General features: G+C 48.7%; 1 protein-coding gene across 1 annotated transcript in view; it reads left to right on the forward strand.

Annotated features, from left to right (window-relative positions):
* LOC144768685 (uncharacterized) overlaps positions 1-26,514 on the forward strand; it is a 9,047,330-nt gene that overhangs the window by 868,793 nt on the left and 8,152,023 nt on the right. Inside the window, exon 5 of the mRNA XM_078652515.1 lies at positions 2,863-2,892. Within this exon, the coding sequence (XP_078508641.1) occupies positions 2,863-2,892 (30 nt within the window). The remainder of the gene's footprint in view (positions 1-2,862; positions 2,893-26,514) is intronic.

Here is a 26,514-nt window from a genome sequence, read left to right on the forward strand (position 1 = left end):
GGTCTATCCTCCCAAACAGCGAGTCCGGGATATTCGGGCTATGATTCCTATTATTCAGCCTCTATCACGGGTTTTAGTCGAAGTGACTCTGAGGCTGCTGGGCCTCATGGCCTCCGGCATCTTGTTGGTCGGTCATGCCAGGTGGCATATGAGGGCCCTGCAGTGGGACCTGAAGTTCTAGTGGGCGCAGCATCAGGAGAATCTGTCTGATTGCATCCAGATCCCGGAGGGCCCTGCTCAACAACTGCAGTGGTGGTTTACAAACCAGGATTGGGTCAATGACAGCTCCCTCTCCCTTCCCCAACCAGAACACACAGTGGTGGCGGACGCATCCCTTCTGGGATGGGGCGGCCACACGTGAGAGGCGGCGATCAGAGGCCTCTGGTCTGAGGCGGAGTCCGGGCTTCACATCAACCTTCTGGAGCTCCGGGCGATTCGTCTTGCACTTAAAGAATTCCTTCCCACTGTCCAGGGAAGAGTAGTGCAGGTGTTCACGGACAACACCACTGCCATGTGGTACTGCAACAAACAGAGCAGGTGGGGTCGTGGACCCTATGCCAGGAGGCCCACCGCCTTTGGACATGTCTGGAACATCAGGGCATATCCCTGGTGGTTCAACACCTGGCAGGTTCCCTGAACGCCAGGGCGGACAAACTCAGCCGCAGGTGCATGATGGATCACAAATGGCGTTTTCACTCGGAGGCGGTGCAAGGTATCTTTCGACAGTGGGGAGAGCCTTGCTTAGATCTATTCGCCACCAAAGAGAAAGCGCAATGTCAGCAATTCTGCGCTTTGGAATTTCCAAGGCTTCACTCGCTAGGCGGCGCTTTTTGTCGTGGCGTTGCGGTCCGTTGTATGCCTTTCCGCCTATACCACTTCTGCCCAGAGTGCTGAAGAAGATCAGGCGCAACCGGGCCCAAGTCATTCTAGTGGTTCCGGATTGGGCACGAAGAGTATGGTGTCCTGAGCTGCTCAACATGGCCATCGATCCTCCGATTAGACTGCCTCTTCGGGAGGATCTTCTGTCGTAGCAGCAGGGGACTGTCCTCCACCCAAACCTGTCCAGTCTCCAGCACCTTGCGTGGAAATAGAGCGGTGGCAATTACCGTCTATCGACCTGCCTCCCGAAGTTTGTGACGTAATCTTGGCAATTAGGCGTCCCTCCAGGAAGACGGTATATGCCTGCCGGTGGAACAATTTTGTGGCATCGTGCACAGCAAAGGCTGTAGATCCCCTTTCTGCCCCTCTTTCTGAAGTTCTCTTGTTCTTTCATTCTTTAGCCTAGCAGGGCTCTGCTCTGGGCACTATCAAGGGCTATCTTTCAGCCATCTCTGCCTTCATTTGGCTGCCAGGTCACCCTTCTCTTTTCAAGTACCCGGTAGTTACCCGTTTCTTGAAAGGCTTAACGCATCTTTTTCCTCCAATCCCCTTCGTTATGCCTCAGTGGGACTTGAATCTTGTTCTTACCTATTTAATGTGCGCTCCCTTTGAACCGCTTCATAAACTGTCCTTTAAGACTCTTGACTCTTAAGGCTGCTTTCCTAGAGGCCATCACTTCTGCTATAAAGATGAGTGAGCTCCAGGCCCTTTCTTCCAAACCTCCTTTCCTGTCTGTCCATCCGGACAAGGTGGTTCTCAGGACCCATCCATTCTTCCTTCCTAAGGAGGTCACTGCCTTCCACATTGGGCAGACCATTACTTTGCCCACCTTCTTTCCGCCTCCTCATCCTTCAAAGGAGGAAGAGAGGCTCCACCGTCTGGACCCAAAACGTGCACTCTCTTTCTATCTGGATCGCACATAACAGTTCCAGGTGGATGACCAAATCTTTGTTGTCTACGTGGGCGCCAAGAAAGGTCAGGCCGTACACAAACGCACCATTTCTCGATGGGTCATTTTGTGTATTAAGGCATGCTATTCTTTGGCTGAAAAGAAGCCTTCGGTCGGGCTACGTGCCATTCCACCAGGGTGACAGCAGTCACTACTGCCTTGGGAAGAGGAGCTCCTCTAAATCACATCTGTCAGGTGACCACATCGGCATCGCTGCACACGTTAGCTAAACACTACTGCCTGCACAGCCAAGTCTGGAGAGACGGCTTCTTTGTCCGTTTGGTTCTCCAGGACTTTTTGGTGTGATCTTGGTTCGCAGACCCACCACATGGGTAGGTATTGCTGGGGTATCTATTCTAAGGTAAGGAATCTATAACTAACGTGTTTCTTTGAGATGAACAAGTTACTTACCTTCGGTAACGATATATCTGTAAGAAACAGTAGTTAGTTATTGATTCCTTACCGCCCCACCCATCCGACCAACGCCACCTTCCGACGAGCAGAGGTACTTCTGACGAAAAAACTTTCCGGATCTAGTCTGTCACCTGGGGGTAATTCTAAGGTAAGGAATCTATAACTAACTAATGTTTCTTCCAGATATATTGTTACCAAAGGTAAGTAACTTGGTCTTGTGCCCTTAAGGATTGGGCAATCACTAGGCACAACTAAGTCCAAAATCACGGTTAAAAAGTTAAGCGGTTAAAATGGTGGTCTGGGTGTTCACAAGCCATGAGTGAGTGGAATTTGCTCTCAGCTTGAAAGTGGTGTTACTGATAAAATGGCCCTCAATGCCAATAGCACCCATTTGTCCACCCTGCCAGTATCTAAATTACTACAAAAATCGAAGCTACAAAAAATCTAGCACTCTCAGGCTCCACTTCCTTGTCAGGTTCTGTGGCCTGAACTAATTTTCCTGATTTTCAGCATATTTCTGTTTTCACTTATTCACACAAGACGCAGAGTTGATTTCAAATTAGATATTTTGTCCTTGTAATGTTTTCTTAACATTGACTACTTTATTTTACATTTTCCAGCATTCTTCGAGAGCTACTTTCCTCAGTCTGGTAAGGCCGGTCATCTTTTATGCATTTTCAGGATAAGAGTTAAACTGTTAAACAACCTTAAGTGCTGGCTAACAAGTGCGTTAATGTTGCACACTGTATATTTAGTCCTGATCCTAATTGAAATATGTTCATAAGCCTGTGAGGAGGACAAGACTGATTTGGAAAGAATACTTTTTTTAGACTGTCTTTTGTTTCTTTCCCTGTACAAGTACAGCTCCTTGAAAATAATCAAAAGTAAAGGACCCCCTGCATTAATATGGTACTAGAGCAGGGAAAATGCAACATAGCAAAGAAAAAAAAACTTCTTCACATAATTTCCTCTTACATTAAAGTCCAAATGTCTTGTTATATATACAATCAGAATGGCTCATTCTGTATACATACATTTTATTTCATAAACTGTTTCAGCTTCATAGTATATATCAAAATATTACATAATATGCATCAGATAGTTAGCAAATCAAGTCAAAACATTGCACAATGTGTCACAAAGCCTCATGCATTACATAATGAAAAAATAACCCCGACAGACATCCCTCTAAAATCATTAAGTCAGATTAACTATCATTCATCCTACAAACCATCTATCACTCCTGTTCGCTGCATCATAACATTCTAATAAAAACATATGTTTCTGTCGTACAACACATTCCTTATATGACACAACTAAATGTGATTCTATGGCAGGACCGGAGGCGAGGATTATTCTCATCTTTCTTTACTTTATTCACAGCAGCCATTCAAAGATAAACAGATACAAAAACCACTATTCCCATGAACCATAGGGAATAGAATACAGGAATAATAGAGAATGTCCATGCACAGACAGTCCTCCATGAATGCACCAATCACAGGGCTCCTGGGAGTATGTAGTCCTCTGTCACCCTCCAGTCCTCCTCTTTCTTTACTGCTGGCGGCCAGATAAGTGCATTTTGTTTTCCTCCTCATGATTATATGCCTTTGTGCTTTGCTGCCGTTTTTGCATATGTATACTGTGTTTGGGTCTTGAGCTGGCATGTTATTGTCGCATGTGCACTGAATTAGGCTGCCCGTGGCGCGTCCTGCGCTCCGCTTTGGTGTTTCCTTGTCAGTTTCACTTGTTGCGGTCGGCGGCCTCCGCTCTGTCAATTTCACCAGAGCGGGAGGCGCAGCCGCTTCGGGACTGCTTTTCGCCTTCAGGTGGTGTTTTTATGTGCCCAATCTTGACCCTTTCTACGGTGTTTTGCTGGCGCGGTAACTGCTTCTCGGTTTCCCACGCTGGGCCGTGGGAGCGCTTCCCTCCCTAACAGCTCTTATTGTGGTGCGGGCACGCGGCGCTCCTCCCGCCGCCAGAGGGCGCGGGTGCGTCTCTCTCGCCCGGCGTGCTTCTCTCGGCATTCCGAGCGTTCCTCTGTCGGAGAAGCATCGCCGAGCCGAGCCCTGTCAGCAGCGTGACACCTAAGTGGTCTGTTCTGTTGTGAGGCAGTATTATCTTTGCTTTCACGCCCCCGCGAACGCCCGCCTTGTATCGCGAGTCTGCCCCTGCCATTAGGCAGACTGCTTCAGAGGTTTTTATCGCCTCGGTGGTCCGTACTGTATCTAGGCCTACTTCACGCTCTCCTTGGGGAGTCTGTATTGGGACTTACTTAGCGGTAGACTGCCCATTAAATTTACTGCACCAGGGCTGATTGTCCCAGGGTCCCTGACCCATTTGTATTGCGAGCACTGCCCGCCCCTGAGTTGGGCTGACACCCAGCCCCCCTGATTTGTGAGGTCTCCCCTCTTGTGTTCCCACTTACCTGTGCATTGCTGGCCCTGGTGGTATGGCAGAGTATAACGAGGAGCCCTACCAGGAGGATTAGTGGGTGGAGGACCCCCTCACTGCCCTTCAATGGGATGAGGATTTTTACGACGCTGTGGATGAGTCTATCCACAAGGCGGTGGAGCAGGCCATGGCACCTTTAGAGGACCGCCTGTCCCGCAAAATTGACCAGGCTTGTAAGAGGTTGGCCAGGGCGGCACAGGCTCTGCCCGCTTCCTCGTCCGACGCTGGTACTAACCCAGCTGAGTCCCAACCCCTCCCGGCTAAACGCCCTAGGGACTCCGGAGTGGATGGGGACGCGTTCGACCGCCTTAAGCGGATGTTCCTCGTTAGCCACCCCAAACCTGTGTCGTCCCCTCCAGGGGACGCTGACGGCGACACAGACGAGGAGGCCGTCCCGTCCCGCCCCTGGCGTCCGGACCCTCTGCCCGACGCTCAGAATCTGTGCGCGGACATGCTTGACCCCGATGATGTTCTTCACCCCCATTCCTCCAACTGGGCCCCCTCTGAGAAGGTGGCTCAGTACTTTGCCAGCAGAATCTGCCGGCCTTTAGAGGCTACAATCAGGAACTGTCTCAGGGCGGAATGTCCCCGACCTGCCCTGGCAGGGAAAGGGGCGGTGAAAGTGGCGGCTACTCCGAAGATTGACCCCCGGATGGCGACGTTTCTCCAGAAATTCGATTAAGATCCCAAACGGGATATCTACAGGTCCTGGCGCGCTTGTCAGGACAAGCTCCTCGATGCCCTGGGCCCCATTACTAGGATCTTAGACATGACGGAAGAGGCCAAGGAGTCGGACTCCCTGATTTCGCCTGAGAATCTCTCGTCTTGGGCCCATCACGTGGTGGTTTTCTTAGGAAACGCCAACTGCGCGCGTTCCACAGAGCGGCGCATGAGCCTCTTAATTAAGGTGGACACCAAGCTTGGGGATTTGGCCGACTCTGAGGCGGGGCCTGTGGCTAAGGGCGCCCTCTTTGGAGAGCCATTTATCAAGGAGCTGGGGCGATTTGTCAGTATATTCACCTCCCTAGACAAGGCCCAGTTCTCCATCCGGAAGGTCTTTCGGCCTCGGGTTTTCCGAGGGGCCGGACGTGGCAGAGGCCGCTCAGACGGCCGTCCAAACCAAGGCAGAGGGCAAAGCTCCAGGAAACTACCAGGACCAGGCGAGGTTCGGGAATTTCTACCTGACCAGAGGCCGTCGAGGAAAAGGCAGAGGCGTCCGAGGCAGTGGAGCATCCAATCCTTCTTCCCTTCTAAAAGTGGGGCGCTGTCTGGCGCATTTTTTCCAGGCCTGGACTTCTGTCACGGGGGACGCCTGGGTGTTGGAAACCGTCCAGGGATTTCACATAGAGTTCCAAGGGGAGCCCTTCCGACCGGTTCCTCCGCGCCCTCTCGTACTTTCCTCACCCCGCGGCTTTTTCAGCAATTTGTTCTTGGTGGACAAATTGGACGGGACGAAACGGCCGGTCATAAACCTCCGCGAGTTCAATGGGTGGCTCGTGTATTGCCACTTCAAGATGGAGGGGATCCATCTATTGCACGATCTCCTCAGGCCCAACGACTGGATGGCGCGTCTCGACCTCAAAGACGCCTATCTCACGATCCCCATCTTTCCGCCTCACAGGCGGTTCTTGCAGTTCCCTTGGCGGGACAAGGTGTACGAGTTCACCACCCTCCCGTTTGGTCTCTCCTCCGCACCTTGGTGCTTCACCAAGGTTCTTCTGCCAGTGATCGAGCGTCTGCGAGCGTCAGGTATGCGTTTGATAGTGTATTTGGACGATGTTCTGCTCATGGCGCAGTGTCCCCAAACCTTGTTGCGTCAATTGCAATCCGCGGTCGCTCTTCTGCAAAGCTTAGGCTTCATTATCAACGAGGCGAAATCTACTCTGGTTCCGGCCCAGAATGTCGTGTTCCTAGGATTTGTGGTCGACTCAGTTGCATCCACGCTCAGCCTTCCGGCTTGGAAAATAGCGAAGATCTGCAACAAGATCAGGAGGGCTCTAGCTCGGCCCCGTCTGTCCCTGCGCCAGCTAGTTCGGATAGAGGGTCTCTAGTCGGCCTCCATCCAGGCGATTTTTCCGGGCCCTCTTCATTACAGGGCCCTCCAGCGCCTCAAATCCCGCCACCTATGCAGGGGTCTGTCATACTCTCAAAAGGTTCCCCTCTCTGCCGAAACCAAGGAGGCGCTTCAGTGGTGACTTGCCAATATGGAAGCCTGGAATGGGCGGGCGATCTTCGGTTCCGCGCCCGATATCGTCATCGAGTCCAACGCCAGCAGGTATGGCTGGGGCGCGCGGTGTGGAGAATTCACTACCGGAGGTGTGTGGTCTCCGCAGGAGCAGCAGCTCCACATCAACTGTCTGGAGCTCCTTCGCGATCAGTTGCTGGACCAAGGACTCGGTCAAGTCGTGTGTCCTTCTCAAGATGGACAATATATCGGCGGTCCGGTATGTCAACCATCTGGGGGGTACCCAGTCTCGGGCCCTTTCCGACCTAGCGGCAAACTTCTGGCAGTATTACCTGGATCACCACATCTCAGTGACGGCGGAATACCTTCCGGGTCCGGACCACCGGGTCGCGGATTTCCACTCGCGTCATTTACAGGACGCGAGTCTGTGGAAGATTCAACTAGGGGTGTTTGCGGATCTCCAACACTTGTGGGGCCTGTTCTCGGTGGACCTCTTTACCTCCTGGCTGGATTTCAAGATTCCTCGGTTCTTCATCTGGAGGCCGGACCCTCTGGCGGCCGGCACGGATGCGTTCCTGCAGGACTGGAGGGGGGAAGCGGGTTACGCCTTCCCCCCGTTTGCCATGTTGACCAGGGTCTCAGCTCAGGTACGCCGCCAGAGGGTGGATGTGGTACTGATTTCTCCAGTTTGGAGGTCTCAAGCTACTGGAACTTTCGTGGGATTTTCCAATCCTACTCCCCCGCTTTCAGACTCTCCTTCTCAATCCGGACGGAGCTCCTCATCCGCTGATTGCTTAGGGGTCCCTTGCTCTGATGGCGTGGCGGATTACCGGGGACAATGGGCGGTCCCAGGCCTTTCGGGAGCAGCTGAGAGGTTCATGTCAAGGCCTGGGCCGATAGTACGGTCAAAAGGTACCACTCCTCCTGGAGACGATGGGCTAGTTGGTGTATGCGACGGTCTCTCGATCCCGTGGCAGTGGATGTAATTTCAATCCTGAACTTCTTGGCCACCTTGGCGGAGGACCGGTTGGCATATAGGACCGTTAGTACGTTTAGGTCGGCCATCTCGGCCAGCCACTCTCTGATGGATGGCTCTCCGGTGGGTGAGCATCCTTTGGTCTGCTGCCTCCTTCGTAGGATTCGTCTCTCGCTGCCTCCAGAGCCTCGCTATTCCCAGTTGTGGGATGTCAATCAGGTCTTGAATCTGTTCTTGTCGTGGCAGCCGAACCGTTACCTTTCCAGGAAGGAGCTTTCGGCTAAGTTGGCCATGCTTCTTTGCCTGATTTCTTGCAGGCGGGTCTCGGATGTCCGCGCTCTGGACATCACCAGCAGGATATTCTCTCCTTCCGGGGTCACCTTCACCATTCGGCGTCAGACGAAGTGCGGGATGACCTCTATTTCGTATTCGGCTTTTCCGGATTCTCCTAAGCTCTGTGTTGTGTCTTGCCTCAAGGCTTACGAGGAGATGTCGGAGGAATTCCGCCCTCTTGGAGAGTGCCAGTTGCTCATTGCTATAAAGAAGCCCCATAGGGCGGTCTCCTCCCCCACAATTGCCCTTTGGGTGCGGTGGGTGATGCAGGAGGCTGGGATCAATCTCTGGGCCTTCGGGGCCCATTCCACCAGGGGGGCCATGGCCTCCAAGGCGTTTACCCTGGGAGCTCGTCTTCAAGACATTCTCAATGCGGCAGAATGGTTTTCGGACTCCACCTTCAAACGGTTCTATTTTAAACCGGTGCTAGATATGGCACATTTGGGGGTGAGTAAGCTTTATATGTGCAAAAAAGGAAAGGGGTATCCCCGACTAGAGTTCCTAATTTCGGGATATGTGACCGTGTGTCAGTACAATAATTAGGAACAGGATAAAAGGGCGGATAATTACTGACAAAAGAAAAGGAACACTAAATCAGCAAAAACGTGTACGGTACAGTTAGATTTCATAACTTTTTTATTTTTTATTGTTAAACAATCATATATCAAAAAGGGGGGAGGAAAGGGAGGGACCAATATATTTTATACATTCATTGTTGTATGGTCTCCGTCCTATTCTATAACAGCATATAGTTATACATATTTGTCGCAATGGTTGACGCAATGGATAACTTATTTACGGTTTACATTCGTGATGCTGTGTAGCATATTACATTAAAATACATGGCTAAAGGTTAGGGTGTTACTACGCGCGTTTCGGCTATTTAGCCTTCATCAGGGAGCCATGATGGGTGTTTCTGGAGTACCTGTGCATCCATAAAGAAGAAAAAATAGAAAAAACATATGTATGAGATAACGGTTCCTATCAGTGTCAGTATAAAGTCCTAAGCTATTTACAATCTAATGTCTAAAAACATCACATCTTTTCAGAAAGGTCAATGAGGTGACGGTTAAAATGGAAAACAGTACTCATATACACGTCAATACATCACTTCTATCTATTATATATAGGTACAACTATTTACATGATATTCTATGCACCATATTTATATCCTTGTGAATTTTTACATGTTCTATCGCATTTTACATCTGCTAGTGGTCGCAATGTATCTGTACAATTATATACATATGCTAGAGTTTTACTAGGTGTAACTTCAAGGCTGGTTGATGGAATCACATGCACTTGTACATAGTAAGGGCCAGAGTCGTGAAACTAGATAGTGTCTAGTTTTGTAAGCCTTTTATCGGTTTATAGGAACAAAAAGAATAAGATGGGTAGAAACCCCACGGTGCACCTAGATGGCAGGTAAGTGACCTACAATAATTGTAGAGGTGAGGGGTTGGGAAGGAGAAAAGAGGACAGATGAGGAAACAGATGCAGGGTGAGGAATGTAGAATAAAGAGTGGAGGCTCACCCGGAACTTATGGTTATGACGTCCTGCAGTTTTAGCACAGATGGGTGATGTGGGTATGGATCAGTTGCCAGTAGAGGAAGATAAGATTCTGGTAGGGTGGGGCAAGAGTATAGTGATTAGCACATAAATGGAAAACACAGCGGAACTATATCCTATTTGAATTATGGTAACAGGAGGTACCTATATGATAACTGGTTTGGAGACAGTCTGTAGTCGTGCGCGAATTTGTTTGATGGCACTTCAGGATACCTCTATATTGGTATGGTGGGTCCTTCGTTCAGAGCAGTCACTTGGTATTTAGTGGCAGTGATGGCACTAATAGATCGTGCCTGTAGAGATAGAGAGGGATGTTCGCTTTATAAGTCTAAGAATTCACTGAGAGGACTGATACAGTGACTTGTGGAGACTGAGATAGAACTAGCATACCTGGTGTGGATCAGTGATCCACACCAGGTATGCTAGTGCTAGTGCAAGTGACTGCTCTGAACGAAGGACCCACCATACCAATATAGAGGTATCCTGAAGTGCCATCAAACAAATTCGCGCACGACTACAGACTGTCTCCAAACCAGTTATCATATAGGTACCTCCTGTTACCATAATTCAAATAGGATATAGTTCCGCTGTGTTTTCCATTTATGTGCTAATCACTATACTCTTGCCCCACCCTACCAGAATCTTATCTTCCTCTACTGGCAACTGATCCATACCCACATCACCCATCTGTGCTAAAACTGCAGGACGTCATAACCATAAGTTCCGGGTGAGCCTCCACTCTTTATTCTACATTCCTCACCCTGCATCTGTTTCCTCATCTGTCCTCTTTTCTCCTTCCCAACCCCTCACCTCTACAATTATTGTAGGTCACTTACCTGCCATCTAGGTGCACCGTGGGGTTTCTACCCATCTTATTCTTTTTGTTCCTATAAACCGATAAAAGGCTTACAAAACTAGACACTATCTAGTTTCACGACTCTGGCCCTTACTATGTACAAGTGCATGTGATTCCATCAACCAGCCTTGAAGTTACACCTAGTAAAACTCTAGCATATGTATATAATTGTACAGATACATTGCGACCACTAGCAGATGTAAAATGCGATAGAACATGTAAAAATTCACAAGGATATAAATATGGTGCATAGAATATCATGTAAATAGTTGTACCTATATATAATAGATAGAAGTGATGTATTGACGTGTATATGAGTACTGTTTTCCATTTTAACCGTCACCTCATTGACCTTTCTGAAAAGATGTGATGTTTTTAGACATTAGATTGTAAATAGCTTAGGACTTTATACTGACACTGATAGGAACCGTTATCTCATACATATGTTTTTTCTATTTTTTCTTCTTTATGGATGCACAGGTACTCCAGAAACACCCATCATGGCTCCCTGATGAAGGCTAAATAGCCGAAACGCGCGTAGTAACACCCTAACCTTTAGCCATGTATTTTAATGTAATATGCTACACAGCATCACGAATGTAAACCGTAAATAAGTTATCCATTGCGTCAACCATTGCGACAAATATGTATAACTATATGCTGTTATAGAATAGGACGGAGACCATACAACAATGAATGTATAAAATATATTGGTCCCTCCCTTTCCTCCCCCCTTTTTGATATATGATTGTTTAACAATAAAAAATAAAAAAGTTATGAAATCTAACTGTACCGTACACGTTTTTGCTGATTTAGTGTTCCTTTTCTTTTGTCAGTAATTATCCGCCCTTTTATCCTGTTCCTAATTATTGTACTGACACACGGTGAGTAAGCTTTAAACAAGCATAATCCTCGTCTCCGGTCCTGCCATAGAAAGAAAAAATTCCTAGCTAACGTAACGGAAAGTTTCAATTCTATTAAGAACTCGGAGGTGAGGATTATCCCACCCAGGGTACCAGTTACTTGGTCACCTTCCCCACCCTCGTACTGGGGTAAGTAATTGTTTTTAAGTTTTTTGCTGTTCTCTGGAGTTTGACTGCTATGTACGCTGTTTTCTCCTCTGCAGGGTTAAACCTTACCCATTGCTTTAGTTTATGATATGCCTCTTTTCCGTAGGCGACTCTGGCAAACAAGACTCCTGAGGAGCTGGGACGGACTGGCCTGGCGTGACAAAAGAGGAGGATGGAGGGTGACAGAGGACTACATACTCCTAGGAGCCCTGTGATTGGTGCATTCATGGAGGACTGTCTGTGCATGGACATTCTCTAGTGTTCCTGTATTCTATTCCCTATGGTTCATGGGAATAGTGGTTTTTGTATCTGTTTATCTTTGAATGGCTGCTGTGAATAAAGTAAAGAAAGATGAGCATAATCCTCGCCTCCGAGTCCTTAATAGAATTGAAACTTTCTGTTACGTTAGCTAGGACATTTTTCATTGATCTGGCAAATTTAATTCAATATTCTTTATCAGTTAACATTCAGTGGTTATAGGCGATACATTGTATAAGCTGTATCCTTAATTGGCTGTGAGTCAAATGTGTCATTGTGTGAGTACAGAATGTTTTTACGCGCGTTTTGGCAAATAATGCCTTCATCAGGACAGCCACCTAGCATTGGACCAACAGATGGTCTCTAATCGACGTGATTCCCTTTTGAGCAAACAGCACCCATTTTTATCTCATATTAAATCATCCTTTTTTTTTTTTAAATGCTCCTCTACCACTTGGGGCCACCAGTTGAAACAATTAATGTGCATGCCCAAAAACGGATCCTAAACTAAGGCAGTAAATGCATTTGTGCCAAGTGAGTGACAACTGTGAAAAGAAGAATAAACAAATATTCCAAAATCCATCACCAGCTTTATCACCTCACCGCAACCTAACACTAGTTAATGCACCATTGTAATACCTCCACCGGAACTCCCTCTTAGATCTTAAATCATCAAAAATCATACCTAGGTATATCAGCTATACCCACAAACTCCTTCAGTGGTCAGACGACCCCTATATCTCCTCTATCTGGACAGCTTGTATATCCCAGATATTGCAGTCAGACAGGGGAAGATCTACCGACTAAGGAAATAAGATATACAGTGTGTTGTACATTCTGGTATACTAAAAATAATTCCAACAATTCTCTCTTGGCATTTTAACTACCTGATATTACAACCCAGCTTCAAAGACTTCAAGAAGACCTTCATTCCACAACTCATAAGAATTGACTCTATCTTGCATGGGGTTCAAAAACCTAAGGAGAAAAGATGGAGACCCAAAATACACTATTTAGTTACCACATGTAGTTTTGTTAAGATCATCTTTCCCTACTACTTAGTGATAAATCAGCTAGACATCTGCATTTTTTTCTCTGGCACTTTGAGATCTGATGAAGCCAGACACTGAAGGTGGAATGGTTTAAATAGGACCTGTTCAAATGTGATTAAGATGATGTTTCCTTCCTTTTTCTTGTGCCCCCCCCTTTCACAACTGTATTTCTATAAATGCACTAAGCCACTGTGCTCGCATGCAATAGTTAAACAATGGGGAGGAGCGCAGCAGCCTCTGTGGCGCTGAATTAACATGGTGTTTGCGGGTTCGATGGGTGAAAGTATAAGCAGGCTCGTGGGCAGATATAAATAACAAGCAAAGTACACAAAACTCCATACTGTAAGCTCCAGGGGGCCTCACAAATGGCACAAGAATCTAACCACCGCTCCTCTTTATAGGCTTCTTGGCATCTGTCCATACTAGTTATTAAGAATGCACTGGAAAAAACGTGACATTCAATTCAGACATTATTACAAGCAATAAACAAACAACGTGGCTTGCGGGCCTACAAGATTCTCGCTTGAGGCCCTTCATATCTATATATCTCCTGAATGTGTTACTTTCCCTGTCACACGCGACTTGACACTGATATCCTCCTGGATTGGTAGAGGAGGGTGTAGCGCTTCAGGGGCCTGTGCAGCGAGCGCTAACACATACACCCAGCCGTGGCTTGATTTCAGACCGAAGGTCACGTGCTACCAGCGCCTCATTTATCTATGCCCTCGTACCGCGCCTGGTCACTAGGGATGATGCTAGGATACATTTTAACGTAGCAGCCTGGTTGCCTCTACATCCCTCCTTTCTTTTAGAATCAGAAGCCCAAACAGGAAACTGAATAAAAGGGAAGGAAGAAGGATGGTGAGCTAGAAACAAAATATAAGCATCACAGATTAGTGTCGTACTCGGAAAGAGTCACTGTCATGGGCTTGAGGCCACTACAGCCCATTAGCATGCAAAGTCCTTTAGCCTTTGACTAGGCACCAGGTTGGGTCGGAGCAGATATCATTGGCTTTGGGTGGGCCTTCCGTGTGGGTTACCAGCGGTGTCTTTGGAATGTTCGCACTGCTCCTCGTGCTCTACCGGTTCGGCGGGGCAGACTCCTGACTCATGTGGTTCGGTTGGCATTGCCAGGGGCACGGAATCTGGGCTGACTTCCTTGTGGATTCCCACTGGCCTGTTCTCCGCTCCTTCGCTCTCCTCTGGGGGTGTGTGGTCAGCGATTGGGGCGCCCTTTGCTTCTATAAACCATGACATATTTCTCACCACTGTGTGTCTGCCTCGTTGCGCAGTGACCATTGTGCCGTCTATGCGGGTAACAGTCCACACCCCTGGCTCGTGTGTGAAATATCCACCCTGGATGACGATCCTTGATGACCACTTTGGACCCCACACGCACTGTCGGAGCCTTGGCTCCTCTGCGCACAGTCGCCTTCTCGTTGGTTGTCTTCCTTTTTTGTTGGGCTCTTTCGACATCCAAGCAGGGAGGTTCCCACGCAGGATCTTCCAGAACCAGGTCTCGTGGCGACCGTCTGAGCAGGAGAGAGGCTGGGGCGCACCCGGTTGTCGAGTGAGGTGTTTGTCGACAGGCGAGCAGGAATTGGTGTAGGCACGCCTCAGTGTCTTTGTGCTGGTCAACTCCGATTCAGAGAGCTCTGTTCAGTGTCCTCATGAACCGCTCTACCTCACCGTTGGCTTGAGGCCACTGGGGTGTGATTCGTCGGTGTTGGATGGCTTTCCGTTCCAGGAAATCATAGAAGTCGTGGCCCTGGAATGGGGATCCATTGTCAGACTTCACTTTATCAGGCATGCCGAATGATGGGAAGCTTTGAGAAGGAGTCCATGATGTGTTGCCCATCTGGGAAACTCCCAAAGTTGATGCTGATCTTCTCCCACGGTGTGCGGCACGGTTCCTTTGTGATCACAGGCACTGGAGCAGGGTTGCCTCCTGTCATGGTGCACGGGTGGCAGCGCCTGACTTCCTCCTCCACCATGTCATCCATGTTAGGGAACCACACCTTCGACCATAGCCTGGGCTTGGTTTTGGCGGTGCCTTGTTGTCCTTGATGTGCGAGCCCGATCAGGCGCTGGCACAGTTTCTCCAGAACGATTTATTGCCCTCATAGTATGAGGCCCGATCAGCCAATACTGAGTTCATGTTGTACCCTCTAGAGTTGTCGTTGGGCATTCTGTTCTTCTGCGGTGAGCAGGGAGAGTCCATTGAGGAAACAATGCCATTGTCCCCTTTCTAGAGTCTCTTTTACTGTTCGCAAGGTGTCATCTTCATCCATGGCGTCTCGAAGATCTTCTTTCGTCACCGCCACAGGGCATGCGGTGTCTTCCACCATGTGAACGAAGGCCTCTGTGTTGATGGCTTCTTCTTGTGCTTGTTCACTGGCTTCCCTCATGGGGTGCCTTGACAGAAAATTGGCGGGGTTGTCCGTCCTGGATCTGTACTGCAGTTGGAACGAGTAGGCCTGCAGCTGGACCACCTACCTCTCGATTTGTGTTGGTGCTAGGCGTGAGGATCCACTGAACTGCAGCAGGAGGGGTTTGTGATCAGTTATCACTCGAAAAGGGTAACCTCACAGGTACAAATGGAAGGGGCTGGCATGCCCATCTTATGGTCAACGCCTCCTGCTCTATCTGAACAAAACTGGTTTCCTTCAGGGATAGCGCTCTGCTGGCATGTACCACCAGGGCACAGACTCCTTTGGTGTCCTCCTGCAGCAGGACTGCCCCAAGCACAATCGGGCTGGCGTCAGCCACCAGTTCCGTCTTCTTCTTGGGGTGGAAGTAGGCCATGGCTTTTTTATCCAGGAGGGCTTTTTTGATGTTCTGAAATGGCGACTCCTCTCGGACCGTCCACTCCCATGGCGTGCCGGTCTTTGTCAGCTGTCGGAGTTTCGATATAAACCTCCTGCAATACATCACCATGCAGAGGAAGCTCTGTATTTCCGTGGGGTTTTGCGAGATTGGGGCGCTCCCGATGGCTTCAGCCTTTCATGGGTCTACGCTGGGTCCGTCTCGTGAGAAGACATATATGAAAAGGTCTATCGAGCCTTGATAGTATGCACAGTTCTTCTTGTGGAGCGTGAGCCCTAAGTCTGACAGCCTCCGTAGGGTCGCCCTCAGCCGGACATGATGTTCCTCCAGGCTCAGGGAAAATATCAGGATGTCGCCACTCAAATTGATCACTCCGACCAGACCTGAGAGGGCTTCCTTGATCGCGTTCTGAAACACCTCTGCGGCAGAGGACAAACCGAAGTTGAGCCACGTGTATTGTCTGAGTTGGACGTGCGTGGAGAAAGTAGTGATGTATCTACTTTCTGGCGCCAACTCTAACTGCTGGTATCCGGAGTTCAGATATTATTTTGAGAACCACTGTGCCCCGTTTAAATCCGCCACAATGTCGTCCATCATCAGGGTGAGGTGTCGTTCCCTCCGGATGGCTTGGGGAGTCTCACGTAAAGACACAGTCAAATGGCACCAGGCTGCTTCGGTTTTGGTGTCACACCCAGTTGGGACACCCATGGGGTGGGCCCCGCCGCTTTCTCTATGACCCCTAAGTCTTTGAGGTTCTGTAGTTCTTTTTCCACCAAGGGGCGAAGGTGAAAAAGGATGCGCCAGTGCTGGAGTGCTCTCGGCTGGCGTCCTTGAAGCTTGCCTAGACCTTGGAAGAGCTGTGGAAACTCACTCAGGAGGTCCTCTGCATTGATGTTGTGAACCTGTTTTGCAAAAAACACCAGCTATAAGTCTTCTGCGGTGTGGCACCCCAGCAATGTCCCTTTCTTCCCTTCCATCACATTGAATTTGATCCTTACTGAGTATTCTGAGCTCAAAACTGCGACCTCCACATCCCGTGGAGAGGTAGCGGTTCTCTTCCAGGGGATACTCCTCAATAGTCATAAGCACTGAATAGTCCCGCCCACATGCTGGACCCGGAGCAATAGCCAATAATATGCTTATATCTAAATATATATATAAATACATATAAATACACATAAAATACCCATATATATATAAATAATATACATATACATATGCAGCCTGAAATACACCATACTAGGCTCAAAAGCTGCCATTATTGCATGTAAAACATTTACATTTGTTAAATAAAGACATATACATTACATTATATGATAATGTAAAGAAGAAACACTGCCCTGGGTTTCTTTGAAACACACAACCTTTATTTTCAAAGGTATAAACAGGCAGGATCATAGAGGTAGATTTAGCCTAGATAGGCTGCATAGTAACAACTGAAAAACTTGGTGCCGTGCCTTTAAGACCTCCATGAGCCTCCAGGCTCCCATCATGCACCACAGGTGACAGTTAGGTCAGTTCTTTTTTCCGTCTCCTTCTGTGAGGATCCTGGAGCATTGAGCTCGCCAGTTGGTGATATTTTATCACTTTCTTCTGGTTTTTCTCTAATTTTTTCATCTTTACTCAATGTCTTTAGTCATAGTTTGACTAATTCTACAATTTTTTCCTGGTTTTTGGCTATTTTTCCAATCATAATGCCGGCCTTATTTGTTAAGTGTCCGGCCTGTGGTAAAAAAATGGCCAAGATAACAGAACTCTCAGGGAGAGAGAGAAGAGCAGGCTTCAGTCCCTGTATGACAGAGGAGATACTGTGAGTGGAAGAGAAGAATTTCATTCCAAGAAGCCTTCTTCCCAGCACAAAGAGCGCAGAGACAGAGGGGAGAAGAGAAAACATCGGTCCCCTACTACGTCGAGGGAAAGATCTTCTTCTAAGGTACCCCTGTGCTCAAAATCGGCATCGAAATCACCGTCGCGGCGTCCGTCGACGTCGAAACATCCCTCGCCGTCGAAGAAGATCTCGCTGTCGAAGCAAGGTGAGAAGAGGCATGCGCGTAGGCGGTCCAGGTCTGGCACGCCTACGACTGCAAGAGGGCGGGACTCGACGTCGTCTCATCGACATCGACGGTCGCCGCCGAGAGGCTCTGAACGTAAGTCAAGGTCGCCGTCGAGGGGTGCCATGACGTCGACGTCGAACCGACCAGCAGATGTTTCGACATCGAAGAGCCCAAGTCATGTGGCGTCGAGGCACACGACGCCGAGAAGACCATCGCCGTTGAGGCGCACGACGTCGACGCCTAAGAGACCATCGCCGTCGAAGTCACCTCCGAGGAAGTCGCCTCCGAGGAAGTCGCCGCCGAGGAGGTCGCCGCCGAGGAGGTCGCCGCCGAGAAGATCGCCGTTGAGGAGATCGACGTCGAGGAGGTTGTCTTCGGCGTCTCCTGCAGCTAAGAGGCCTAGGACGGTGTCTAAAGACCGCTCTAAGGTTCCTACTGGGTCTTCTGGGAGCTCCTCTTCCTCCCCTGGACTTCAGATTGTGCAGATCTCTCCAGAGCCCTCGAGAGCACCTTCTCCTATTCAGCCAGCGACCAATATCTCGCCACTATGGCTGGGGGAGATTAGAGAATGGAAGATAAGGAGGATTAATCTTCCAAGATCCTATTCCAGGTCACCTGTGTCTGCAAGACCTGCTTCGAGGTCAAGATCGCCCTCAAGACAGTTGGTGCGTTCTCCAAAAAGACGTGAGCGTACTCCTCCGAGGAAATCGCCATCAGTGAGGAGGCGGTCTTCACCCTCTTCTAGGTCATCACGTCGCCACTCCTCTAGGAGGCGCGATACTAGATCCTCGACAAGGTCTACAAATTCGAAGAGGGGATATTCACCGACACTGTCGTCAGCTCCTCCGAGTAGGATTTCACCGATTGATGATGTAATTACCTTTAATGAGGTTCTTTGTCGCTGAGCAGCTAAGCTTAATATCGAAATGCCGGTCTCTACCACCAAGACAACGGTCATTTTCGAAATGTTGCATCAAAAGCTAACGTCAAGGCCCTTACTTCCTCTGGTACCAGGTCTGTTGGAGCCTGCGCAGCACAAGTTCTTAACTCCAGCAGCTTTGGGAGCGGTTCCTTCTTGGATCGCCAAAAAATATAAAGCACCGGACAATGATCCTTTCTTTCTGAGGGCTGAGCCAAAGTCGGATTCTGTGATTGTCTCAGCTGCAGCTTCATCTTCTGTTCCTCCGGATAAGGACAGTAAAGCTATGGACTCAGTAGGGAAGAGAATGTGTGCTACCTCTGCTTCCTACATGAAAGTCGCCATCGCTTCTGCTTTGCTGGGTCGCTATGACCGCGCACTATGGGACTCCATGTCTCGTTTCGCAGAAAAATCTTCCTAAAGAAGACAAACACGACTTCCTTGAAATCTTACATGAAGGTGGGCTAGTGGCTAACCAGGTGATTAGTGCAGCCGCTGATGCTTCTGACTTATCTACACATGGTTACGCGCATGGGCTCTGCGCCAGGCGCTCAGGGTGGTTAAGGCTCACGGGTCTTAAGCCTGAGGCACAACACCGAATTCTTAATCTGCCTTTTAACGGAACATCGCTCTTCGGATCTCATGCTGACGATGAGATGTCGCGAATGAAGACGGAACTTGATACAGTGAGAGCTGTTGGTCTGGAGAAAAGGAAGGATTTTAAGAAAAAATACCGTCCGTACGACAGGAGACAGAACCAGCAGAGGGTTCAAACCCCTCAATGGTTGTCACAGCAGAATCAGGGAAGATCTCAGTTCTCCCAGCGTCGTCCTGGTAGAGGAAGAGGTGGCATTTCCAGGCAGTCTGCACCTGGAAACAAGCAACAGCAACAAAAGCAGTGAGTTTTTGCTTCCCCTGAGCCCGTTACCCACTCCAGTGGGGGGAAGTGTTCGTTTTTGCCTGGAAGAGTGGAAAAACATCACAATAGACAAATGGGTTCTGAATATTGTAAAGAATGGATATTCCATCAGATTCAAGTCTCCTCCACCTTCCATTCCTCCTCAAAAGCCTGTGACCAATCGAATTCATCTTTTGAGACAAGAGGTGTCTGCCTTAATCCTAAAGAATGCCATCGAGGAGGTCCCAAAGGCACAGCGTCGACAAGGCATTTACTCCCGTTATTTTCTAGTTCCAAAGAAAGGTCCAAACAAGGAGTTCAGGCCCATACTAGATCTCAGGCGTCTCAATCGATTCATTCGACGAGAAAAGTTCAGAATGCTGGCATTACATCACATAATTCCAATTCTGCTTCAAGGGGACTGGATGTGTTCCATAGATCTTCAGGATGCTTATTTTCACATCCCCATCGCCCCAAAGCATCGGATGTTTCTAAGGTTTTGCATCCAAACCAGCCATTTCCAATTCACAGTGTTGCCCTTCGGGCTAAAGTCCGCTCCTCGCACCTTTTCAAAGTGCATGGCAGTCGTAGCGGCTTTTCTGAGGAAGAGGCACATTTTCGTCTATTCCTACCTAGACGATTGGCTGCTAAAGAGTGCGTCTCTGATTCTGCTTCAGCAACATCTCTCGTTCTGCATACATCAGCTGCGGAGACTGGGCCTGCACGTCAACTTCAAAAAGTCTATCCTCAATCCCACGCAGAGGATACACTATCTGGGCTCACTTCTGGATTCAAAGGACGCAAAAGCGTATCCTTCGGAGGAGAGACTATCCTCCATTCTCCTCAAGTGTCAAACTCTTCTGAAGTCTCCTCGACCCACAGCCAGGCAGATCTCGTCTCTTCTAGGTTCCATGGCCTCTTGTATTTTCCTTGTTCCAAACGCCAGGCTGCACATGAGACCTCTGCAGCAGTCTCTGGAGGACCAGTGGTCCCAGTTCTCAAATCGTTGAAAGGACAAACTGTCACTACCCTTGGCAGTACAGATTTCCATTTGGTGGTGGATGCAGTGGATTCATCTGGTAGTGGGAATGCCTTTCCAAGCGGACATGCCCAGACAATCGCAGGTGACAGATGCGTCCCTTCAGGGATGGGGCGCTCATCTGGGATCGCTTCAAGCTCAAGTTGTGTGGTCAGAGAAAGAAAGAATGTATCATATAATCATGTTGGAACTCAGAGCTGTCCACCTAGCTCTCAAGGCTTTCTTTCCTGCAATCAAGACATCCTCCCTGCTTGTTCAAACGGACAACACAACAACGATGTACTATCTGAACAAGCAGGGCGGAACGAGATCCAGACCTCTGTCGCTCGAAGCGCAAGCCATCTGGAAGTGGCTTCCGGCTCGGGGTATGAAAATATCGGCGGTCCATCTGCCGGGTGTTCTCAATATCCAAGAAGACGACCTAAGCAGACACTTCGCAGAAGCACACGACTGGGTCTTAAAAGAAGAAGTGATAAGAGATGTCTTCAAGGCCTGGGGGACACCAGAAATGGATCTCTTTGCGGACGCCGAAAACGCAAAATGCCGCGTCTTCGCATCCAGATACCCACAACGATGGTCCAAGGGGAATGCTCTAAGGATGGACTGGTCAGCGACATTACTCTACGCTTTTCCACCGATTCCACTCATTTCCTTGGTGATCAAGAAACTGTACAAGGCCAAGACAGATATGATTCTGGTGGCTCCGGATTGGCCTCGCCAATGGTGGTACCCGGATCTCCTGTATCTGTCCAAAGTACCGCACAGGAGGCTTCCTTGCTGTCCGGATCTGCTGACCAGAGAGAACGGCAGGGTGTTCCATCCCAACCTGCCGTCCCTGAAGCTGGCAGTGTGGCTCCTGAGTTCGTCCAATATGGACATTTAGGCCTCTCGCAGGACTGTATGCACATTTTGAGAGAGGCGTGGAGAGCTTCTACAAGAAAGTCGTATGCTTTCAAGTGGACGCGTTTTTTCATGTGGTGTGCTGCTATTCGAGGTCAAGAACAGGTACTGTTACCATACTTACTTTCTTTGGCCAAAGCAGGTTTACAGTATTCTTCCATAGAGGTCCATCTGGCAGCAATAACAGCATATCGAAAGTCCCCCACTCAGGTTTTGTTCTTTCAAATGCCAGTTGTGAAGGATTTTCTGGAGGGCACCAAGAAAGTGTATCCTCCAGTGAGGGCTCCCTCTCCTCCTTGGGAGCTTAAGGTGGTTTTGTCCAAATTGATGGGTACTCCATTCGAACCTATTCATAAGGCGTCCCTTCAACATCCGTCATGGAAGGTGGCCTTACTAGTAGCGATCACCTCTGCGCGCAGGGTGAGCGAGATACAGGCTTTTTGTTCTACAGAACCTTATCTTGTTTTCCATGCGAATAGAGTGGTGCTTCGGACACATCCGAGATTCCTTCCTAAGGTAGTCTCGGACTTTCACATTAATCAGTCAGTTACACTTCCTACGTTTTTTGCTAATCCGAACACTCCAGCTGAGAAAGCTTTACACTCTTTAGACATAAAAAGAGTTTTGGAATTTTATCTTGATAAAACCAAGAGTGTTCGAAAGTCTGATCATTTGTTTGTGAACTACGGCCCTCTGAATACAGGCTTGCCTGCATCTAAGAGGTCCATTTCTAGATGGATTGTGTCATGTATTATGTTATCTTATCAGTTGGCACGGAAACAGCTCCCGGGCAAGCCGAGGGCGCATTCCACTAGAGGAAAAGCTGCTACAATAGCAATGCTTAAAATGTTTCCTATTCATGAAATTTGTAAGGCAGCTACGTGGCGTTCGGTTCATACCTTTGCACGCCATTCCTGCCTTTATTCTGATACTCAGGCGGATGCTCAAGTTGGTCAAGCATCCCTGAGGAATTTGTTTGGGTAATATATATTAGTGTACTGTTTAGAGAGACTGGTATTCGCCTGTAGGGTATGGGATGGGCTTGCTACTCTATTCAGTGCTTATGACTATTGATGAGTATCCCCTGGAAGAGAAGGATAAGTTATTTACCTGTAATCCTAGTTTTCTTCCAGGGGTATACTCATCAAAGTCATAAGCAACCCACCCTCCTCCCCGGGCGAATATCAGGACTGTCTATTTTACATGTTGCCCATGCTGTTATCACACTGTTATACGCTGTCCAAAAGAACTGACCTAACTGTCACCTGTGGTGCATGATGGGAGCCTGGAGACTCATGGAGGTCTTAAAGGCACGGCGCCAAGTTTTTCAGTTGTTACTATGCAGCCTATCTAGGCTAAATCTGCCTCTATGATCCTGCCTGTTTTTACCTTTGAAAATAAAGGTTGTGTGTTTCAAAGAAACCCAGGGCAGTGTTTCTTCTTTACATTATCATATAATGTAATGTATATGTCTTTATTTAGCAAATGTAAAGGTTTTACATGCAATAATGGCAGCTTTTGAGCCTAGTATGGTGTATTTCAGGCTGCATATGTATAAGTATATGCATATTATCTATATATATATGGGTATTTTATGTGTATTTATATGTATTTATATATATATATATGTAGATATATGCATATTATTGGCTATTGCTCGGTGTCCCGCACGTGGGCGGGACTATTCAGTGCTTATGACTTTGATGAGGATACCCCTGGAAGAGAACTAGGATTACAGGTAAGTAACTTATCATTCTGTGCCTCCGTAGGTGTATATTTTGGCAGAACTGGGCACTAGGCGTAGTTTGGGCTACAGTCGCTCGTACTGGTCAGAGTCCATTACGTTCACTGAGGCGCCTGTGTCTTATCAGGGCATGTACGGACATTCCTTTGACTGTGATGTTGCTTATTGGGGGCAGGCGTCTCTTTCGTCTGGGCCTGCGGTGGCGCTTTGTCTCGGTTGGTCATCGGTTGGTCCTCGGTTGGTCCTCGGGGTTGTCTTGTTCCTCGAGTGTGAGGTTACGAAGGGTCATTGGGCACCCTCTTGACGTGCTTCCTCGAGATCGCCCTCCACCACTGCAGCAGACGCTGGCATAGAGATTGACCTTGCCTCATTTTGAACAGGTTTTGTCTAGGCACCTGTCTTGTTCTCTGTGGTCACAACTGCAGTGCCCACACATGCCACTTGGCCAGTTCCCGGTGACTCGCCTCTGTCCTGGGGCGGGGCACCTCTGTATGACGTCCACTGTCTCTTCCACTACTTGGACTACCTTCTGCATTGACGCAGCCTGGGTGTTGCCACTTGGACGACCTTCATTACTTCGGCCCCTTTGTCGGACAGTTTGTGGGAGCGGACAAGGACCAGGATCTCATCCAGGGATATCCCTGGTTGTTGAAGCATTTGGTGTTGCAGGGCGACCGATTTGCACACCTGGATGATCTGTGCCCTGATCCTCATTCTGGTCAATGCCGGTACATGTGCAAGCCAACTTTCGGAGCTTCAGTCTACTGGACCTGGCGCAATTTGAACCGCTCATAATCGGGGTTCATTTGTGGGTCGAAGTACCTGCTCAGTGTCGCAATGGCTGCGTTGTACTCATGGGCCTCACCCGTATCGGGCAGTGTCTCAAACAGTTCATAGAACTCGTCGCCCCCAAAGTGCATCAGCAGGGAAGTTTAACCGTCCCGCCGGTTTTTCTGTTCCCAGGAAAATAGAGGTTTAGGTGACCTACCCAGAGCTTCCATTTTGGCGCTGCGGTGGCAGGGTCCGCGAGTTGGCTGGACGGGGGTATTGGTGTGATTGATGCGTGTGAGTACGGTGCCATTGGCGCTTGTGCCTGCTGTTGCGGTGGAGGTGGTGGGTCTCCCATGGCGCTCAGCAGCTGGTTTCCTTACGTTGCGGGCGCAAAGCTGTGGGCAGTGCGTGAAGTGTTGACGTGGCCTGATCCTCTGGGATGGTAGGTCTACTCACTGCTGGTGCTCAACCGGTACACCTCCAGGATCTTGTGGCACTCCCCTTTCGGCCTTCTGTCTGACCTGCTATCCATGGGGCAGGGCCTCTTGCCAGTGACTTGCTGTAGTGAAGCTTGGGCAAGCTGCTGGTGTCAGGCAAAAGGTGAATCCGTGGGGCAGGGCCTCTAGCCAGTAATTTACTGTCGTGGAGCTTGGACAGGCTGCTGGTGTCAGGCAATAGGCGAGTGCCTCCCCACCCTGGCACCAGAGTTGGAAAGTGCCCCAGTTCTGACGAGTACTCAACAGACCCGGCCTCTGCTTACTTGGTTCAAACGCTGGTTGACAGCAGGACAAGGTCGTCGTCTGTCCGCAACACTTGGATGCCAGCAGGGAACAGTCCTTGTTGTAGGCCTCAGGCCCCCTCTCTGGGCCACACAACGTTTGCGGGACAGACCCCGGGTAGTGGGGCACCCGACACGGAGCTCATCAGCTCCTTTCCAGAGCACCTTGCCGCACGTTCACTGACCATGTAGCACACCGTCGGATCCCACAGCTCACCTCCACCGGGAGTAATGGAGATCAAAGCGGGGCCGAAGGGCTGCAGTCACATCGATTCTCCGGCAGATGTCTGAGTGGGGCACGGCGCATCCTGGTGGCGTCTCAGTGGAGCAGGGAAAGCCGCGAGGGTAATGCTCCCCTCGTCGCCAGTGTAGCGCTGCAAACCAGGTACGCTTCAGGGGTCGCGCATCGAGCGATAACACATACACCCAGCCGTTGCTTGATTTCAGACCGAAGTTCACATGCGACAAATGCCTCTTTTATTTATGCCCTCGGACCGCGCCTGGTCACGAGAGGTGATGCTAGGATATATTTTATCGTAGCAGCCGGGTGGCCTCTACAGAGGGGAACCAAATAACTTCTCCTTAAATACCAGAAGATTCCCTGAGGATATTCCCCAAAATCAGTAACATCACTACACACAGGCAAAGAGGGGGACCATCTTATAACCGGGATACCTGAGAGAGATGAAAGTTATGGTGGAATACAGAGGGCATCAGCAGAGGCCATATATTACCAACATAGTCGTATTTATTGGCATTTTCCCATAGAATCATACTATTGAGCCCAACAAATGGGTTTTAAAGATGAAAATCCAATCGACTTGCCTTCGCTTTCTTAAATCTACTATATCTTTGTATTTCTGACCTGCAATTTTCTCCAGAATAAACCATTGGATGCTTTCCGCCTAGTGCGTATTTTCAAGGCAATATTTAATCAAAGGAGCAGCCAGCTTATTCGCTTTAAGGACTTATCTATGTTCTGTGAGGTGTGTGTTAAAACGCGCGGAAAAAAGTTTAAATATGTCCATACGCGTGATGTGGAAGACGTGATGGGTACAGAAAATGATGGTGCCAGATTTGGTCGGAACTTATCAGCGTTCGGCTGTTTTCTCCCTTTTTTTCGCTGGTCTAACCGAATTAGATGCATTTGTAAGGGTAATCTTTGTTATTTTGAGGTCTAAACAAATAGACTAATCTTGGTAGTGGTATGAGAAGCCACTCCAACTGCCTAAGGGACACACTATGTGTTTGAGAGACAGTTTGCCGTTCGCCTTGACAAAGTCTAAGGGAAGACGAAACACGTGTTGGTAGTTTTTGTTGTATCATCAAGGATCAATAAAAAGAATCACGTTTTTAAAGAAAATTCAGTTATGTGGACTCTGCTTTTGGAGAACATTTAAAGGAATTGGACAGTTCAATAGTACAAAGGAGACGGTGTATGATCATTGGCGTACTATACATGAAGCCAATACATTTGTCCTATACATAACAATGGACTTTTGAGACAAATATAAGGGTGTGCTATATATTTCTTTTGTTTGTTACAATTGTATTTACTCAACTTTTGGTTGAGTTGTTGGCACCTCTGG

This window comes from Lissotriton helveticus, chromosome 7 (assembly GCF_964261635.1).
Source record: "Lissotriton helveticus chromosome 7, aLisHel1.1, whole genome shotgun sequence".
Classification (NCBI taxonomy): Eukaryota; Metazoa; Chordata; class Amphibia; order Caudata; family Salamandridae; genus Lissotriton; species Lissotriton helveticus.